The sequence below is a fragment of the Lepisosteus oculatus genome, chromosome 9, assembly GCF_040954835.1.
Source record: "Lepisosteus oculatus isolate fLepOcu1 chromosome 9, fLepOcu1.hap2, whole genome shotgun sequence".
NCBI lineage: Eukaryota > Metazoa > Chordata > Actinopteri > Semionotiformes > Lepisosteidae > Lepisosteus > Lepisosteus oculatus.
In genome coordinates, this window is record NC_090704.1 from 44,976,235 (window position 1) to 44,997,156 (window position 20,922).

A 20,922-nucleotide genomic window follows, 5' to 3' on the forward strand; every position below is an offset into this window, starting at 1 on the left:
TCTTAACACACGTAACTGGTGACGGAACACTATCTGTGCCGAGGTGAAACATATCTAGCTGTCGAGAACGGCAGGTGGAAAGTAACAACGGTGCTTTCCAGGACAGCTCTTCTCTCTGTAGGTCTTCATTAGTGATTTCATGGGGAGAAGTAAGAAACTAGGTCAGCTTTGTAAGAGCTTGATGATTAAAGACCTAAAACAGTGGCTTCAAACCCTTGTCTTTCAGGTGCCTGTGTCTTCTCCGCATTTGTTCCAATACAGTTCTAATTAGGCTAATTGACCTTTAGTTGCTCAGCTTCGTTTTCATTTCTTAAGGACTTGCAGGGTGTTATGAACTGGAATCAAGCCTGAAACGAGCTCTGGGTTTCACACCAGCTCTTAGTCGGGTGCGAAAAGGGGCAGTAAACGAACCTGTAGCCAGCAGAGAGTTTTTGATACCCTCCTGTGTCCAGGCATCCCTAATTGGTCATCCCATACGTGTTTGTCCATAAACCTTGTTGTAATAAATCTGAGGAGTGAATGGTGTTGGGTTCTGTTGCTGAATTTCTTCACAAAAACAACCCTACTGTGAGTTATTCTTGAAACTAAAGACTGAGCGTAGAATCAGGGTGAAAAACTCTTAATTAAGCAAGAATCTCAATTAGCGAGATCAACTGGACTGAGATTAAGAGCTCCCTCTGAAAAAAAGCAAACAAAGTTTCCTCCAAGACCAGGGTTGCAAAGACGGCAGATGAGCAAGACAGTTCTCCTCTTGAAAGTGTTCTGTGTGGAAGAAATCTAGTCCTCTGTTGACAATACCCAGTCTTACAGTCTTCATATTCCTCAGAACATAATGGCTTCATAATTATCACTCGTGCAGGCTGTACTTGACAAGTGGAACCTATGAAGTGCATTTAAAACCAAAAACAGGAAGCACTTCTTGTTCGTGGAAGAACGGAACATGACACCTGGCCATATTGTTGATGCTGATATCTTTGCTTCTTTTTAGAGAAATGGTTGAATGAGGTTCTTGGATCAATTAGGTACCTGCTGGTCAGAAAGACCTGAACTGTAATTTGCATACTGCACAATTGTCAAACTTTGTAGGGCCTGTGTGTCTGTAGGTTTCTTTAGGCACATGCAGTGCTCGGAGAATTTGTAAAGCTTGTCCAGGTAGTCCCCAGAAGATCCCTGCTGTGCATGCAGAGCTGCAGCAATGGACTCGAACTCCATCCACACCATCTCTTTTGAAAGATCCTCTCCAAATTGCTCATCCATTCACAGTAAACCCTGTGGTCTTTCTTGGATAGTGAATGAGCATTAGTGCAATAAGTGCTGCCCATTTCAGATCTGTTTATTTAGCTTTACAAAAAATGCCATACCAGCAGGTGCTTTGTTGTACTACAATATAAATAACTTTTTTTCATTTACAAATTGTGTGCAGTCCCTGTGTTCTGTTTTTTTTTGCGGGGTGTCAATATTGGAAACAAGTTGATGTACTGAAGTTCAAAAAGAACTTTACGTGCAGTTTTTCTTTTTTCAAACGTAGCACTCAAGTCGTGCTGACCCCTGCCAGTTCCTTCCCACAGAAGAAAGCCAAGAACTGAAATACTCAGACTAAAGTAAAAATACTGAAGATATGTGCTGTGGGATAGGGAGCATACTGCAGTATAGCCTGGTAAAGTGTAAGACAGCACAGTGAAGTATAGTAAACCAAAGACAAAGACTGCATTTTTACCTCATGTAAAATGAATTGTTGGAAATGGAGGGACAGTGCCTCACTTGAAACCGTTTATTGTCCTTGCTGTCTGAATTCAGTGGCAAGTGTTCTGTGCCACTTTCATAAAAAGGATTGACGACATTAAACCACACTTTTTACTGGTCTTGTTGTTTATTCTGCAGGTTGAAAAAGAAAAACCTAATGAAATCTTTGCTGGGCTAAGTATGTGTGGACTAGCACGGATTTTATGCGATGCAGTAAAGTTTTGCTGACAAGCTTTTACAGGCATCTTCTCCAATTGTTGTGTTCCTTTGGAAAAGGAAGAGTACTTGGCTAAGTGCCGGGGGGAAAAACAAATATGAAAAATGCTAAATAAACACAGTGTTGATAATGCAGAATCAAACTTTTTGACAGGGTCTTGCACATGTGTAATAAAGAGCATTAGTACTGTTTTAGGGTACCACAGATGGTTTGCTTTGATACTGTGCGTTCTGTTTTGTCAGGAGCTGTTTCACCCAATTTAACAGGGCGCACAAAAGGTTAGCGCTGCAGAGATCCAACACATTAATATTTGTGTGTTGTAAATGCCAACACTGTGTGCAGAGGCCTCCCTGTGTCTACACAGACCACGCACTCACTGCAGTCTCACGCCGTTTCTCTGTCTAATATTTAATCACAGCCTAATTAGATCCTGTCGACTAATTAAGCGACGTGTGCTGGTTTTGCATAACTTGCCTCTGTCTGAAAATGGCAGTATTCCTCTCTTCAGGAGGCATGTTATTGTAATGCGCGTCTGCAATGTGGTACACACACATTTGCATAAATAAAAATTTCATTTTCACCCGTCGGAACAAATCAATCGCCTCTAGCCAAACATACAGATTGATTTTTTTGTGCCTCTGTATACACATTAAGGCCAGTAATTTTTGCAACTTACTGCCTTAGAATAAAACAAGTCAGCTAAAATTACCTTTGTAATCTCCCAGAAGATGCATTTGTAAAATTTCATATACATTTTTAAGGTTTTTGCACAGGTACTTCATTTTAAAACTGCCTGCAAGACGTTTTGCTGAATACATCTTGAACACAACTTGCACAGTAAATGGTATTCTATTGCCTTAGTTGCCGAAAGCAAAAAAGCATGCATCACATAAACCATGTTTGTAAAAGCCTTGCTGGTCAGTTTCCAGATCTTTTTGTTTTAAAAATTGCAGTGTTTAGACTCTTATATCACTGCCTGGCACATTATACTTTGTTTACTTTATATCATGCCCATTTGTTAGACAAATTTTGTTACATTCTGTATGCAAGGTTGGGTTTGGATTGTTTCCTTTAATGCAAATGAAACTTTTTATGAAGAGTGCACAATTGCCGGTTTGACTCCGCTGTCAGCTTTGTGTGCAGCATCCAAAGGCAAGTTGCAGAAATCTTCCCCCCCTCTTTGAATTAGGGCCTGTGTGAGCTTGCGGACAGCCTTCTTAGATTTTCAGAAGGGTAGACCTTGCATCCGTGGAGAATGCACCATGTCCAATTTCCCTACGGGATTAATAACGGAAGGAATGGAGGTTGGACGTGCCTCTGGCTCTGTGCGAGCCGGAATACCGACCGGAGCTTGGCTGACTCCAGCGAGGCCGAAATGGGAAAATAAATGTTTAATCGGGAGAAGCCTTATGGGATGCCCCCACTGCCCCAATCTCCATCAGGTCTCTCATTACGTACTGTGCTATCGAGCTGCTTCTCCTGCATTAGAGCAGCTTCCTGCCAAGATACCAGTGGATGGCTGCCAGAAGGCACAATGGCATTGATCTGCAAAGCTATTGAGAGTGCTGATAGGAGTATAATTCCACATCATATCTAGTTCCCAGTGCCATCTCGTTGTTAAATGTGTACTTGATTTGTGATCAGCAAGGGGAGTGTGAGGGCAGGGAGTGGACACTTTCCCCAGGCAGCCTCCTCCTCCTCTGGTCTCCAGTTAACTAAAACCCTCTCTCTTACACATTCTCTGGAGACTCGCAGAGTCATGTGGCAGCATAGCATTTCATCGCTCAGTCAGTGCCCTGATGTAGAATGGGGTGTTTCTCCCAGCTTTGTACTCACAGGGAATTACATCCTAACCACTGCTCATCTTAATTTGCAGACTTTGAAATAAGAAGAATGCAGAGAATAATTTAAGAGCCTCTCTTGTACACCAAATACTCCTTCAGCAGTTTCCACCTTCAGTTTAATGTCGCCACCTGTCTTCCAGTTGCCATCTGGCCAAAGAAGCTGGACATGGGCAGTATTGTTAACCTTAATTAGCTGATCATTTAACATCCACAGCTTGACTAGGAGAGCTAATGTCTCATTTGTGTACCCACCCCCCTGTGTGCGGTACAGTCAGCGCCTGCAGAGTCACAAAAACCTTTCAGACCCCTTTTTGCTAAGAGACAAAATCTGATTCCTGTTTCCCCAAGGTAATGGTCAAAACGTTTAAGCAAGAGAGAACAAGCCAGGTCAAGGCTGCTCAGCTGAGCAAAGGTTACGCTCCCTCTCCTGTCCTGTGACGGCATGTGTGGGTGATTTTGCACCAGCAGGTAACCCAGCTGGGCTCAGGTTGTGAGATCTGGAAGGATGTCCGAATAAATTTGTGGGAGACTCGAACGGGTTATGAGCAGCATTCCCACCTTTAGTCATTTTCATTGCAACAGTCAAGAGAGGGAGAAAACCCTGGTGATACTGTGCCTCCTGTAAAGGGCAGCCCTGCCACTCGGAGCAAGCACAAGCACCTGTGATCCCTCTGGTAGGTGTTAATGGGGCCAGCAGGGGGGCGCTCACCTTGCTGCCTGTGTTGGTCCTAATGCCCCAGTATAGTGACGGGGGCACTATACTGTAAAAAGATGCCGTCCTTCGGATGTGACGTAAAACCGAGGTCCTAACTCTGTGTGGACATTAAAAATCCCAGGGCGTTTCTCAAAAAGAGTAGGGGTGTAACCCTGGTGTCCTGGCCAAATTTCCCCCTGGCCTTTACCAATCATATCCTCCTAATAATCCCCCTCTATGAACTGGCTTCATCACTCTGCTCTCCTCCCACTGAGAGCTGGTGTGTGGGGAGAGTACTGGTGCACTTTGGCTGCCGTTGCATCATCCAGGTGGGGCTGCACACTGGTGGTGGAGGGGAGTCCCCGTTACCTGTAAAGCCCTTTGAGTGGAGTGTCCAGGCAGTGTCCTGCATGTTTCAGTAGACATTTCACTCTTCCAGCGGATAGTTTTGGAATATTGGCTGGAGATCCGTCGGTAGTCCGGGAAGGAAAAGGCACGGAGCTCATTTTTGCCCCGTCGTGAATAAAACCTTCATGGGAAGCAGTCCTGGGTGTGGTGGTGTTGGGGAGGGGAGGGGAGGCTCTCTGCTCACTGCTCCCGTTCAGCGTTGTTCTCCTGTCTGCAGCGAGCAGGCCCAGCTGAAGCTGCAGCTGGTGGAGGGGGACACGGAGGAGTGGCAGACAGCCCCCGGATTCGACGGGCTCACCAGAGTTGGCGGGGTGGACCTGTCCTTCATCAAGGGGGACGATCGCAGAGCCTGCGCCCAGCTGGTGGTTCTGAGCTATCCGGAGCTCGAGGTAGGGAGCCGAGGTCCCGGCAGGTTGGGGAGATGCGGACCATGAGGAATAAGAGTGAGCTGGGGTGGGGGGGTTAAACAGGCACCTGTTTGGCCCCCCCAGTGAGCAAGCCAGCCCAGGCTCTTTTGATGGGTGGCTGTTTCGGTGCTCCTCCGTTACTTCAAACGGGACTGAAACCTCAAAGCCGCTGGTCTGAGTTGTTGCCAGGTAACTCGCTCAGGGTTTGAAACTCCTGCAGGTTTGACAGCTGAGCGTCTGAAGGCTTGGAAGGGCAGTAGGAAGGCTTCTGAAAATATCAGCTCACGGTGCAGGTTTTTGTTTTTAGCTCGGTCAGGCGGTTCTTTGTACTTCCTTACAAAGGCTTCGTGTGGTAGACCGTGCAATTCCAGTAGAGGAAAGTACAATCATCATAGTAAACCCTACAAAATAGTGGTGAAGCACTGTGGAAAAACACAGGAAACGACAAACGTTTCAAGGAAAACTAACATACAGAATTCTCTATGGTATAGTTTAATTGGTGCGATCTGGAGTGTTTCCGACAGTGGTAAATAAAAGTGAAAACGCCATTTTTTGGTGCATGTGATCTTTACTGATCAGGGGTTGCTTATTGTATGTTTTTTTTAATTTCCCAATTAAGCTGATTTTTTAATTGGGTTCACGCTCTAAAGCCAGGAAAACACCTAGCGGGGTGTCTGTCTAGGAGCTGGAGGAGCATTCCTGCCTGTTCCCATAGTCGCTGCTGGGATGCGGTGACGTGTGCCACGCGGTGTCCTTTGTTCCCATGGGTGTTTGTCAACAGCCTTGCGTGGCACCCAGTTGTGCCCTGTGGTGTGATATGGTGCCCGGTGGCTGGCGTAAGGAAATGGATACGTTTCTTATCAATATCAGAAAAAAATATATAGTCTAATGTCAGCTAGTCTTCAGTCCTAAACTTATATGTTCCTCAGAGTTGTCCATTTTGTATTCAGTCTTCTGGTTTACAAAGAAATCTGAACCGAATGTTCACGCAGAGGTTAAAAAGGCAGAAATAACTTAGGATCTCGATATCTGCTGCCCTCCCTGACCCTCACAGCTGCGCCACTTGATCTGTTTGCATTGCAGCCTCTCCAAAACCTGTTGTGTAGCAGGTTTCCTCTCCCTTGGTCTCACGCAGAGGCTGCAGGGGAAACTGCACGAGGCACCTAAGTCATAGCTCTGGTCCGTCTTGGGAGAAACGTTGCAGCCTGGGGGATCTATAAGACTTAATCACTTGGTAAGGGAAAGAGGCGAAGCCAGAGGCCAGCTGTGCTTGAGGTCCGCCCGTACCGTGTGGCAGTGACGGAGGTGTGATCGCAGAGGCACGCTCCTGGGAACCTTGGTGGGCTGCAGGGTTATGGTGTGTTTCGGTGAAATTTCCTTTCGCGGTGCGGCGCGGCGCACTTGGAATGCCAGACACACTCCCCAGGCCCGTCGGCAACAGGAGCGAGAGCGAAAACAGATGGTGGCCTTCTGCGCGGTCCCTGGGGTCTGACTGGAGCGGGCTGCAGGGCGAGTGTGTGTGAGTGTGTGAGTGTGTAAGTGCACACAGGGTGAGGGGCAGGGCGCTCGGAGGGGCGCAGACTGATGCTGCGCAAGGGCACATCCAGGGTGCGCTCTCCCAGCGCCTGACAGGCGCTGACGTTGATTGGCACAAAAACATGAATGCAATTAAGCTAATGAAATTGTGGTGATGTGTGCGTATGTTGTGCTCTGCCCTTAGTCTTCTGTCCTCCTCTCTGAACTCTGAAGGCTGAGGTCCCAGCTGCTCTCCCAGCATCACCGGCGGTGCTGCCAGGCTCCAGAACTTCGCGCCGCTCCCTCCCCCCACTGTTGGTTTTGTTTTGCCAGCTCATTACATTGATACACTGACACATTTGCTGTTTTAATGGAATATACAGTCCTAATTAAATGTTCCTTGCCAAGCTGAAGCAGTCACATCTGTTTACTTCTGACTGCCTCCCAACCTGGCACTCATCAAACACCCCCCCCAACACACACACACACCTCATTCTGCCTTTGCATGCAGATGAGTGCTCACAGAGTCTCCCCCTAGTGGCAGCGGTGAGTAGTCCCGGCAATCCAGAAGGATCTGATGCCAAGTTGGACCCGTTTTGCATTGGCTTTTGGCGAGTGCATTAAACACGCTGGGTTTTGTTCAACAACTTTGCCCTTTGCACCTTTGCAAACAGCAAAACTAGTCCTTTCATTCGTCAGGAATGCATTACATTACCTCAGTGGTGCCCCAGTCCTAGTCCTGATGACTCACGCGCCTGTTGGTTTTCATCCCAGCTGAGCTCTCCAGTTACACAGTCAGACCCTTCATTGACTTTTTAATAATGAGATGAATTTGAACTGTTCGTTCCCAGCTCTCATACGTGTTGGAGCTTTAATCTTTAATCCCAAACTTGTGACTATAAACAAGATGGAAATGTTCCAATGAAGCAACTTCCGCTTCCCAATGAAGGTGGGCTGGCATGAAAACCAGCAGGTGTGGGGGGGCATCAGGACCAGGTCTGGGAGCCCCTGCATCAGCTGCAGATGCAGTCTGTGCTCCTCTTATCCATGGTGGAGATTACGTGCAACAGAATATGGCACTGAGTTGTGTTGAAGGGGTTATGTTTAGCACCCACATGAGTCAGAAGGTACCTCCTCAGGTATGTTATGGTTTCTGATGTGGGGGATTTTTGTGATGTGCGCCCAGTCTTTTGAGAAGTGTCCGAAGGAGGTGATGGCACCTCTCTGCCAGCGCTCGGTGTGCTTGCCGAAGTTGTTACGCCGTGCCCACGCCTCCTGGCTTCCTCTGCTTCCCGATTGCTCTCGTCTTCCGGCCAGGTGCTCTACGAGGACAGCCAGATGATTGACCTCGGCGCCCCCTACATTGCCGGCTTCCTGGGTTTCCGGGAAGCGCCCTGTCTGGCGGAGGCTGTGCACCGTCTGGAGCGGAGTGACCCCAGCTGCCTGCCGCAGGTCGGAGGTCACGCCGCCCAGCTCGCTCGCTCGGGTCTTCATCCTGTTCCGCCCTCATAACGCGTACCCCACTGCCCAGCAGCTGTCCAGTTTCGTCTGAGGGGGGAAATGAACAGACTGTTTCACCCATCTCTGCAGGACTCCTACACTGGTTTCTGGAAAGACTGGTGTCATGAAAGCTTAACATTTTTAACGGCTGTGGGAGGGATTGTTATGATGTTTAATAGCACCTGTAGTGAATGCGTGAATTGCTAAGTTGACTTGCATTGCAGAAATTACACATCATAAACCACACCATATCTAAGACCTCCTGTTTCATTTTCATTTTTTTGTTACTGCCTGTATGTTAGTGGTGTTTGCTAAGTAAGAAAAGTTCCTCATTTGCACACTGGGGAGTCATCTGGTAACAGGCAGGCCGTTCCTGAGTGTTTACAGGCTGTGCTGGAGCTCTCAGCGTGCTGTCTGTCTCTACAGGTGATATTCGTGGATGGGAACGGGCTGTTCCACTACAGGGGTGAGTCTGCTGCATGCTGTGTCGGGGTTTTGTTGGCAAGCATGTGTTTAAATTGATTGGCTTTTCTTTCAAATTCCTCTCTTCTCTGTATATAATTATGGCGAAGAGCATGCTGTAACTCCTGAGCAGGAATCCGTATGTGTTGTGCTTATTTTGAAAACAGAGTGATCACCAGTTTAATGAATTATCAAGTAGACCATTTACTAATCAGTTTCACAGGATACCTGCTCTGTTGGAAATAAGTCGCTAAGGACTCAAGGGAGGCTGTCATACAATTATGTCGTTCACAAAACCATCAATTTACAAACACCCGGTTTATAGATTCTCTTTATAATGAAGCTTGCATTTTTTGGATTTATGAAGAACTTTTTGTGATGATGAAGGAACATCCTTCACAGATGCCATCCTCACAGAGTAACCTTCTGTACGGTCTTGTACAACACAGTTCTTCAGTATAGCTGAGTTCCACGAAGTTTTATGCCTTATTTATCTTCTCTGTTAAGCTTCTCTTGTTGACTATTGTTCTAGGGTTAATAGGGTCATTACCATAAACAAACCATAATGTTCTACTCGGAAGATTTGGTGCAGTGTTACAGTAAAGTAATTGGTAGATTTTCTACACCTCAGGAACAAATAATTGTTTTTGTACTTGAATTTAATTTTAAATTTTGAATATTCACCTTACAGTTTTCAAAAAACAAATTAGGTTCATAAATCAATGGAAGTATGAAAAACCAGGGACTTTACATTTTGTTTTCAAAACAGGCATCCAACTTTACATTTTGTTTTCAATAGAGGCCACCAGCATGCAAAAACTTTTGTCTAGAGAAGGAATGTCCAGTTCTGCAGTCTCAGAGAACTGCCATCCTGCAGGTTTATAAGCAGCCTCAAAGGATAGATGATCGGGAGAACATCTCCTAAAAAAGCAAACGAGTCCAAAGCATCCAACATTTGCACCCCTGGACAATTCAGGTGAAGCACCTTGTTCAGGGCTGCAAGAGGCCATGTTTCACCTGCGATGTGAACCCACAGCTTTGCAGTTTCCCAACCAGATTCCCAAGCGCTGCACCACACTGCTGCTCTTGGCTCACACCCGCAGGAGTGTGCAGTGTCTTCAGTGGCTGTATGTGTTGGGCCCTGCAGAGTTTGGGCTGGCCTGCCACCTGGGGGTGCTTGCCGGGCTGCCTTGCATCGGCGTGGCCAAGAACCTACTGCAGGTGGACGGGATGGAGGACAAGCAGGAGCACCAGCACAAGGTAATGGCGAGATGCTGAAGGCAGTGATCTGGTGGTGGTGGGGGTGCCGTGAGTGGAGAAGGGAGAGTGAAGGATATAGGAATAGCCAGGGACACAGAGACAAGGGGTGGACAGTTGGAAACGGGTGAGCATTGGGAAAGAAAGAGGTGGGCGTGTTAAGGGTAGGGAATGAAAGATGGCCATTGTGGGGTGGGGGGAGGGAAGAGAAAGAGCAAGAATGTGCCGCAAGAGAGGAGCACTGAGAGGTACATAGAGAACAGATGGCTTGGAGGTGAATAGCACAAGAAGTCTTTTCCAGATCCAGCCAGCAGGATTCCTTCTGTGTCTCCCCTCGCCTCCAGCTCATTTAGTGTTTCCTTTCTGTGTGCACAGGAAGGGGCAGGTGTGTGTTCATGGGTACAGGTGATGCACCTTCTGCACCCTCCAACTGTGAAAACATTTGCATGGGCTTTCTTTCATGGAAGGGGTTCCTGTCCAGCCTGAATATTTCTCCTCCTCAGTGCTGCTGCTGCTTCCCCAGTCGCCCCTGACTACTGCTGCTCTACGCATACTGTATTTTGCAGGGGGGGGGTATTTTTTTTTTACCTGACTTTCTTGAATGAGATCATTAGTGCTGGGCGTCTGTCGAGGCTGGTGAGCAAGTGCCCTGCTAAACAGAAACTGAAGGAGGTGAGTGAGCAAGGGCGCATGTGTGCAGGGAGCGATTATCTCCGAGTAGTTCACTCCAGCTCAATTACGAAGCAGTTGGTTCTGCCATTACTGTCCCCAGGACACATTCCCGTGCCCGAGCTAATCTGACTCTTAATATGAAGCTGCATGTCCCAGTTCACTCAGAGTGCTTTTGTGGCCTGGTAGATTAGGAATAATGGTTAAATGGGTTTCAGAGGACCAGTGCTTTAGTAATAAATATATAGGTGTACCTGCTAAATTACAGTCCCATGCTCACTGCAAATTAAGCGCAAAAAGTAAAATCAGCCCTAACAGTATTTGATAGATTCCCTTGTTTCCAGAGAAGAGCTGCCATATCTGGTGCCATTGTTCTTGCAGATACTATTGAAAGTGCCCGCTCCCTTGTGCAGCTGTGTAGTATTAATTTACTTGGGAGGTGCTTTTATCCAAAGCAACGTACTGTATATATATATGACGATTTATGCTGGGTATAACTGGGTATTTTACTGAAGCTGTCTTGATCGAAGTACCTTGCTCGAGCGTGCAGCAGCAGTGTTCCACCCAGGACAGACCCCGCAACCTCCCCGTCACCAGTCAAGGGCCCAGGTGGCAGCTCCACGTTGCAGGTGGAGAGCGCTTGGGGCAGTCGAGGGCTGTATCTCCTGGAAGATACGCGAGAAGACTCTAGATCACTAGTACGGGGAATGAACAAGGGCACGGTCCTTGCCAGCTGCTGGACTTTTTTTGAACATACTGCAAGTGCATCATGCCTCAGCTTTTTTTGGGGGGTTGTTGTTGTTGTTTAAGCCGCCGAGCGGGGGACGGTGTGAAACACGGCCTCGTTTCTGAGCCGTGTTTCTGATCGTTGGCCATGTGAGGATTACTTGACAGGTCATGTGGAACAGACTGTGCTGGAGAATTGGGCTCATGCTTATGTGCGTTTTTCCTTCTCTGAGCCATTGTGTTCTCTTTCAGCCTGTGACTCTGCATTCCGAGCATTTTTGCTCTCGAGGGGCCAGGGATGCTGTTTGTTTTTGTCTTTTGTTGCAAAGAAATCTGTGTCATTTTGACATCCCCACACACAGGACTTTCTGGCTGCTGCCTTGATCGCCCTGTCACGGTGTAATTGCTTGGCAAGGGAAATAACACTACCTACGTGTGTGTGTGTGTGTGTGTGTGTGTGTGTGTGCTTTCGCACATTCTGCTGAACTCTCTGACTCTAAACTCTCTGTCTTTATGGGGCACTGTTCAACAGAGAGCAGTAATCATGATACTAAAAAATAAATCTTCTGCTCCTTGGCGAGAGCCTGGCATGAAGAAGAGATGGCTGTAGTCACAGGTGCTGGAACAGATTTTGGGAAGACAGGGTATCATTTCAGTCTCCCTGTCTGCATTTCTGCTCTCCTCTGCCAACATAGGCCTGCAGGACAAATTCAAAGAGGGTCGTACTCTCTTCTCTGTTTCCTTTCCACACTTTCCAGCTGTACCTCTGTGCTTCACTAATAAGAGGAAAGTCAGTCTTTTATCTGTAGTGTCCTTCGTAACAGTTCCTTTAAACACAGCAGTCAACAACATATAGTATCGACAGTTGGCCATGTGGATCTTATATAAATATTTTTACAGTTTTAGTGCAAACATTTACTGTGAAATAAGAATAGAAATTGACAGTTACCCAGCCCAGCGACTTTTTCCCATGTTGATTAATTAAGTGCAGGGCTTTAAGTGTTTAAGATGATTGGATTGTCCAGGGTCTCCTGTGGGACCTTTAAAGACTCATTAAGAAGACTGCGCTTCTTTTCTTTGTTAGTGTAGCGTCTGATTTGCAGGTGTTTGGTTGATGTGACTGGGTGGTGTCTGAGTTGGTCCCCCAGTCCAAGCACTTGGGAGTAGTACAGTTTTTGGAGATCACTCAAAATGCCTCGTGTTTACCGAATAAAGCTTGGATCCGCCTGTCAGTTTCCAGGGTTAGATGTCTTGTTTTTATTTTGTTTGTTTTGGCTGCAGACGTATTTGTTCCCCCCTTGTCAGCATCTTGAGTGGTTTTAAGAAATTGTTATGGTACAAAGTGTTCTGAATTAAAGTGGCTGCAATATAGAGAGCAGTGCAGGTGCAGCTATCCATCTGTTGTGCTTAATATCACAGTTTCTCCATGCAGTGCCCTCTTGGGGCACCTGTGACAGGGATTAATGTGTGATCTTTCCAGCAGTTGCAAGAGAGTGAACACCAAGGAAGAGGAGGGCGTATTTCAGATGCAGGGAGCAGAGAGACAGAGAGAGACCTGCTGTTTAACTGACACATTTGCACAGCTGTTCCAGGGTAGGAGGGAGAGGGAATCAAATTCCTCTTCTTCCTTTGCACTTAGAATCGGAGCACGGGCATGGACCACATAAACAGTGGTGGATATAAGTACTGGCATCTTACATCTAAATCGTAATTATTTTTTGGAATGGATTAAGTCTGATAGGTAGTGTTTAAACAGGTTTCTTGTGTATTTGCTGAACACTTACTCATGCTTGCACGTGGTAACGTTGGTGTTCTAGTGAATTTATTCATTTAAGATGCCATTTAAGAATAGTATCCTGGTATGTATTATAATAATATAGTGTATAAAGTGCTTGTGTATTTTAAGTTTGGTTAACTCTCATGAGCCTGCACTCCTGTCCCGTGGGGACAGAGATCAGGTGAAGAGGTGCTGTCCTCCCCATCTCCGGTGTTCACAGTGACTCTCTGGGCCACAACGCAGTCTGGCGGTAGACCTGTCTGGTGCGGGCGTAGGGCTCTACTGCCTCTCACCCGACGGGGGCCACAGACCTCCCTTCCGATCACTGAACCCAAACTGGCTAATGTGCTGCCTGCTGATGAAGCATTGATTGAGCAGCTGAGCGATGACTGTCAAGTGATTCTTAAGTGGGTAGTAAATACCTGTGATGGCTCGTTTCCTTGCCTGTTTCTTCATCGCAGTCTGGCGCCGGGACGAAGTACCACGGTATCAATGACTCTCAGTTCAGGGGCTCGGCGACTTGCTCAGACAGAGGCGTGCAGAGGTCCCCTCATCAGAAAGTCACCAGCCGGTTTCATGAACCTTTCGTGTCTTAAATACGGAGCAGGGAGTGAAAGGGAAATGCAACATTTTAAATTGTTTGTGTGCATCTGCCCCCACAGCAGCTTGAGGCCCTGGTAGCCTGGATTTGTGCTAGTTTTCCAGTCCAAATCAAGGGATTTCTACAAGTGTCACCTACAAGCAATTACTCTCCCTTACTGCCATCGGGGGGAATTAGCATCCTTTTTGCTAATCCCCTATTCCCAGCACAGCAGACTAACGTGCTCTGCTCTGAGAAGAAGGCGCTTCCTGGTACATCGGTGACTAAATCACATTGCTGTGTCTCTGCTAAACCTGGCAGAGAATCCCCTGTGACACTTATTAAAGACTTCCCTGTTCCCCTTTTGGCTCTCTGTCTTTCTCAGCCAGAGCTCCCTCTGCTTTGTTTTGACAGATTTCATTGCTCCAGAAAGGAGGGGACTCCTTCCCTCTGAAGACCAGATCAGGGAGAGTCCTGGGCCAGGTGAGTCCTCCTGGGATCTTGGGCGGCGAGTACGGGTTTGACGATGGGAGGCGTTCCGCAAGCTGTGTGCTGGTCTCTTGACGGAAGCTGGCAGGTTAACGAGACCGCCCCGTTTGGCTTCTCTTTTATTTACCTCTCACAGGCTCTGCGAAGCTCGGATAAGAGCACAAAACCTATTTACGTCTCAGTGGGTCACCGCATAAGCCTGGACACAGCTCTGCGGCTCACCCACGCCTGCTGTAAATACCGAGTCCCCGAGCCAATCAGACAGGTAGGAGCCGGGAAGGGGCGGGGCTACCGTAGCGTGTCACAAAGGGAGGGGGGTCTGAAGTGCCCGTGTGCGTTTCCCTTAATTGTGTCCATTTCTAGAACACCTGTTAGCACAGTGAGATAATACAGAAGAATGTGAGGAGACAAAAGTGATGTCAAGCTTGCAGAGAGCTGATGTCACATTGCTCCTTTCCCCTGGTGCTTGCCAGTACCTGCTCTTTCACCCCCCCAACTGTAACATCTCCGTACAGCTGTGACAATAAGGTAGGGCGTGTCTACAGCTGAAAGAGCACATGTCCATCCTCTTGAGCCCCTCTCAGCAGGAACCATAGTCTTCGGTGAAGTCAGAAAGTGGCTCATTCTTAAAGCCTTTTAAGTTCAAGAAGGTGGACAAATTTACCTCTCTTTCTTATTAAGAAAAATGTACTAGTACTGGGACCCAATTGTGTAGGGCTCCTCGTTCTTTGTGTTACCAGCCTTCAGGTGATTGCAAATTGGGAAGGAAAGAAATAGAGGATGCAAATAATATGGGCGCTGAATTTTAGGGGGGAAAAAGCTGGCATTATATTCTGATGTAAATCAGAGCAAGGGCTGGGCAGGTCTTCTGCATGTCTGTATCAGCAGCCCCAGAGTCTGTGCCAGCTGAATGCGCTACAACAGTCCTGCCACAAGGCTGTGCTGTTCCATTGCAGAACAGCATCTCCTTGTAACCCACACGTCTTTGTATTCCCAGGCCTGTAATGAATCACTTAAACTCGCTCTGACTAAAACTGCAGGCTTTTCTTGAACAATGTGCTCGTCTGTATTCTTTACAGCATTGATTTTATGTAGCCGAATTTGGAAACCAGTACTGCGTGTTTTTATACAAAAGGATGGTTCATGGAATTCATTACCTACTTGGAAAGAGCACTTTGCCACTGTAGCTACAGTACGTGTAGTCCAGGTTGACTATAATCAGACAGGAGTTCACAAAGTTCCTGATTCAGATCCTCCTTGTTTCAATTTTCTTTCATAGGCAGATCTCAAGGGAGGGTACTTTTCCAAATGTTTAGCTTCATCAACTTCTAGTACAGAAAGCCTTCAGAATACTGTATCTTGTCCATACATTTATATGTTTATAGAGTTAATTGATTTTATCACGTTTGCAGTGACTTAGTGCTGACTCAAACCTTTGACTTCAGGTATGACACAGCACAGACTTGAGTCTGCAACACCTGCTGTGACATAGCGCAGACGCTGACCTGCAACACAGACTCATGCCAGTGACTTTTGCTGTGACCCAAACTCAAACCCACAACTTCTGTTATGACACATCCAAGACTTGAACTCGGAACGTCTATTGTAACATAGCCCAGACTTGAACCCACAACCTCTGCTATGACATACTGTGGCACAGACACAAACTTTTACCAGTGAGACCACTCAGATGCCTTCCCCTGAAAAATCATATACCAGCATAATGCATTTAGAAAAGAATCCATTGCAGTCAACCAAAAACAATAAAAAGTGTAATTAAAGAACACAGCATTCAGGAACTATTTGTACTACCACAGTAACAGAGAGAATATAACAGGGATTTCTTTTTAACAGCAGTCAAGGTCGAATCTCAGCAGCCACTTTAATCACAAGAAGGAAAACAAATAAATGTTTTGCACAACAACACACTAGTAATGGGATAAAGAATCTGGCTTTGAGTTCTTTTCTCTGTTTTTGCACTAGAAGGACATTTCTCATTGTCATTCTGGAGAGACAAAAGAATCCTGTATTATGAACAATGTATTTCTCTGAATTGTAGTCCATAGAAAGCGATGCACTTCCAGTAAGGAGACAAATTGTCATGGGTCAGGGGAAAGGGGGTTGGTTTAGTTATTCTTAAGTAGCTTTTAAGTTGATTTTTGTCCTTCCTAAGTAAATTGAATTTTGAAAGAGAGCGAAGACCCAGTGTGAAATGGCAGAGAGAGAACAGACTTGCCATCAGAAATGCCAGATTATTCTCTGCATTCCTGTAACCCGTGACTGCTCAGTGCATGAAAATCTTTCACCGCCAGATACAAATGCAAAGAAAACCCAGGGACCAGCCTTCTGTGTGGTAGCTGACTTTTACAGACCAGGCCTTCATTTGATTAATTTGTCTTATCGATTGTAGTCATCAGAGATTTATAGCATCTTCTACTACAGGACAGTCCATAACCCCACTCAGAGATTCCAAAGAGGCTTACACTGGCTGGCTGGTATGTACGAATGTACCCTGTTGTAAAAAATAGGCGGCTAAGGTGCAAGAATCACGAACTGGGGCCTCATTTCATGTGTCACCATGCCTGCTGTCAGTCACAACTTGCATATCTATCAATTTTCTAAATTGCTTTATCCAGTACAGGGTCGCTGGTGAAGTTGGAGCCTAACACGGCACACAGTGGGATACACCCTGGACAGGATGCCTGGCCATTGCAGGCCAAACACAGACACAAAACGCACCCGCTCACACCAGGGCCAATTGTCCCAGTTGCCCATTACCCTTCCAGTATGTCCTTTGGACTGTGGGAAGAAACCGGAGTGCCTGGAGGAAGCCCACATGAACGCAGGGAGAAAGTACACACAGACTCCACACAGACAGCGCCCCAGGAACTGGACCCAGGTTCCAGAGCTGCAAGACAGTCTGTGCCCAACCTTGCCAGAGGTCATGAGACAGAAACCAGAGGTCATGAGACAGATGAAGGGTTGGCCTTCATCTCAATAAGAATGTTAATAACACATGCATTTAGATGTGTGAGTTCTATTCCACCAGGGAGCTGCAGGACCCATAAACGTCTATAGGAAATTAGAGTCCTGTCGCTTTTGGAGAATTTTCCCTCTACAAATGAACATACGAACAATGCTAATAGCTGGAATTAGTTTTTAATCTAATGATTGCGCTTAACAGAGTGTGGCATGCCAGGGTATTAGTGCACACAGATACAGTCCCTGAGGAAGTTTGCCAGGATAAGATTTCATGTATTTAGAGGTTTATCAGCAGAGGAAGGAGCTCTTAATTGAAGAAAAAAGTTGATAATATTAGAGCAATAAAGGTGGAGGCGAAGGTGGAAGTAAATCTGTAATAAATCTAACTGGCGTATGGGATGCTAGTGTCTTCTTCATTATGTGCTTGCAGAACCTAGCCTGTGCTCTGACACCTGCAATACTATTTCTATATCGGAGAGGCGCTTTTAAAATGTCTTTGGTGAAGCCAATGAGTTGAGATGTCAAATTAATCAAATTAATGATTAATAATGAGACCTTTAACCAAAGCAATATATGGAGTTCACAGTAACCCATACATTTATACTATATATTTCAGGACCAATTTACAAGCCTGAGCTTTCCAGAGTAACCCGGCTGAAGTATCTTGCTTGAGGCTACAACAGCCGTGACTGGAATTTGGACCTTCAGATCACTTAATTCAGTCTTAACCGCTGCCACACACCTGACGTCGGACTTTTTGGCTTTTAAGTTGGCAGCATAGGTTTCTGCCAGTGTAAATTAACAGGAGGTTTCATGAAGTGTGCTCCAGAGAAGGGGAGCACTGCCTCTCTGCTGGGGGAGGGGGGTTCAGTCCACTGCCCTGCCTAAATACCACTCTGTCTTGGACAGGCGGTTCTCCCTAAAGTTTCTCCATAGCTGAACTGGCGAGGCAGTATCTCTCTCCTGTCCCTGGTCCGCTGGGCAGTGGGACAGCTGCTGCCCCAAGTGGGGCTGAACTTCATCAGTTCCCCTCAAATGTAGAGCCGTTAGTTTCCTCTTAGAATGATTCTAACAGCACAAGTGTTGAAAGAGGGAGAAGGTGGGATAGAACTGGGTCAAATTAGCATGGAGGGCTTCACCCTCTTATAAGAGCTGAGGGACTCATTAAAGCTGAAGCCCACTTTGTCTCCATACACAATGCAATGAAAACTTAATTACTCATTGGTAATTAGGGGGAGGGGAAGGAGATGCCCTTTAATGTCTGCATGGCGGCGTGTCTCTGTGCTGCTTGTGACCAAAAATCCTTGCTGTTCCCCAGTAAAGGTGGCCAAATGGTCGAGTTGACTGAAGTAAGAAGCGCAATATATTAGGAATCTTGACACAGTAGAGCTGCCTCGATCTTTCTGCTGTGTAAAGAGAAAAGTCTGCTGCTTGGGCTTTGAGATGGGAAACATGTTTAAAAAGACTCTGAGCTGCAGCCAGGAAAACGGATTGTCCTGGCTTAACCCATGGGGGCTGCAGGGCAAGTTTAAAAATAGAGGATGAGCGCTGCTTGGCGGACTGGTGGGCGGAAGTGCCCGCGATGCGCGCTGGGAAGTGTCTCAGTCCCGGCGGCTCCAGCCCGGCCTCCCACTCCGGTGGAGATCGACACCAGCTTGGCAGGCGGAGACGTCCCCCAGCAGCCGCCGGTCCAGGGGCTCTGTGCGTCCCCTGGTTCTTGTAGGAGAGGAACAAATATTTCTTAAAACTTTAGACCTGTTACAGGACACAAAAAGAATCAAAATATAGAGGTGCTATGTATGGCTGAAAATGGGCTGTTTTAGCAAAGTATCTTCATTTCCACAAAGGAATACTGTCCAGAAACACAGCTCTAATTAAAAATAATTCAGTCTGGTTCTCCTGTGAAGTGCACAACAGTTTACTCCATTTTTATTCTAAAGCACTTGTATAATTTGAGCTGGGTAGTGTGTACATCGTATCTAATAAGCCAGTTCATTATAGTTAAAAGAGACTATTACAGACTCTTACAGAGCCCTTTTTCGTTAAAACTGTGCTCCAGATCTTATACTGTCGGGCAGTATAAGTTTGTTCTTGCCTGACATGGTTATATGAGACAGACGTTTTTTTAGATGTAAGCTTAAATGCAGTTTAGCTCATTTAAATTAAATATCTTATTATGCTAATCGCACATTAAGTATTCGAGTGAAGGTATGATACTTATGTGGGAGAAATTACATATTTGTGTGTATTTTTATCTTCTTTTATTTTGCAGCCCTTTAAGCATAATGAAAACAAAGATTTGGAATGTGGAGCATGCAGATGCATCACTGTAGGTTTCACTAGCCTGCTTTGTGCCTTAATTGAGATCTCGTTGTGCACTGTACGCTTGGAGGTGTGGCAGTCTGCAGCAGCATGGCTGTCTTTGAAAAGGCCAGCATGCACACATTCTTAATAGGAGGTTAGAGGGAATCTACGTCAGCATGCAAACTGCAGAGGAATAAAGTACAGGCTAATTCTTCTCTGAAAAGTAAGCAAATGAAGAGCTCTCTGTTCACTTACACATTTCTGCTTTCTGCAGAATTTGCCATACCTGCTGCTGTATCCAAATCCACACTGCATAAACTTCAGTATGTTCAGAATTCGGCAGCCAGAATCCTGACCGCAAGCTTATTCCTGTCCTGGAGTCCTTGCACTGGCTTCTGTTTCATGACTTCAAAATCCTCATGCTCATCTATAAGGCCCTTCGTGGTTTGGCACCTCAGTACCTGTCTGACTTATTGACATCCTACTTCCCAACTCACAGCCTTCGTTCATCTGTCTTTGGTCTCCTGTTCATCCCCAAAGCTCGTCTACATACTATGGGCAAAGGGCCTCTCTTGCTATGAACCAAAGCTCTGGAATTCTATTCCCAAGGATATCAGAGAGTCACCTAGAGCTGGGCGATAATTCGATAACGATAATAATCGCGATAATTATATTTTCCTTAATAGAATTTTTACAAAAGTTCGATAAATGTTCGATATATATGTTTATGCTTTCATGCGCACAAAATACTGCGCGAGTGCGCGTGCGTGTTGCAGACCGGGCAGCTAACAGATTTGTTTAATGTTTCTGCTGTTTGGCAAGTGTTTGTTGTGTTCTTAAAATAAAAAGTTGTTTAATTTACCAATTAACTGTCTGGTTTCTTCAACTTTCACTCAGGAGAAAAAATCTGCCTTTAAACTTGAAAGAAATAATGATTTGACATTTATCGTGATAATTATCGATATCGACTGATATGAACATTTTTATCATGATAATGTTTTTTGGCAATATCACCCAGCCCTAGAGTCACCTTCCCTGAGCGCTTTCAAATCCAGACTCAAAACCTTCTTCAGAAGGGCTTTTACTTAACCGGTTCTGTGTCAGCCCCTTGCCTCTTCTTGTACTAATTTTGTTACCTTTTCTCTCATTGTCAACTTTTTCCTCTACCTGTAAAGCACTTTGAGAACTTTTACTTTACTGTAAAGCACTTTGAGTTACTTTACACTTTACAGCACTTTGAGCGCTATATAAAATAAAGTGTATTATTATTATTGTCTCTCAGATTTTAGTGTCTTTGTTCCTCTTCTTTCCTCCCCCTACCTATTCTCTCGCTTTCTTATCCTCCTCA

The 20,922-nt window shown here is 46.0% G+C and overlaps 1 protein-coding gene across 2 annotated transcripts in view; it reads left to right on the plus strand.

The window, feature by feature from the left end:
- The window catches only part of LOC102682323 (endonuclease V), a 28,519-nt gene that overhangs the window by 526 nt on the left and 7,071 nt on the right, over nt 1–20,922 (plus strand). The window contains exons 2-8 of one of the 2 annotated variants that reach the window (XM_015355956.2): nt 5,124–5,295; nt 8,146–8,280; nt 8,755–8,794; nt 9,938–10,050; nt 14,214–14,282; nt 14,425–14,553; nt 16,925–20,435. In XM_015355956.2, the coding sequence (XP_015211442.2) occupies nt 5,124–5,295; nt 8,146–8,280; nt 8,755–8,794; nt 9,938–10,050; nt 14,214–14,282; nt 14,425–14,553; nt 16,925–16,954 (688 nt within the window). In that variant the 3' untranslated portion in view covers nt 16,955–20,435. Of the gene's footprint in view, nt 1–5,123; nt 5,296–8,145; nt 8,281–8,754; nt 8,795–9,937; nt 10,051–14,213; nt 14,283–14,424; nt 14,554–16,924; nt 20,436–20,922 lie in introns of those variants that run through there. The other variant, XM_069194602.1, reaches the window with a different exon arrangement.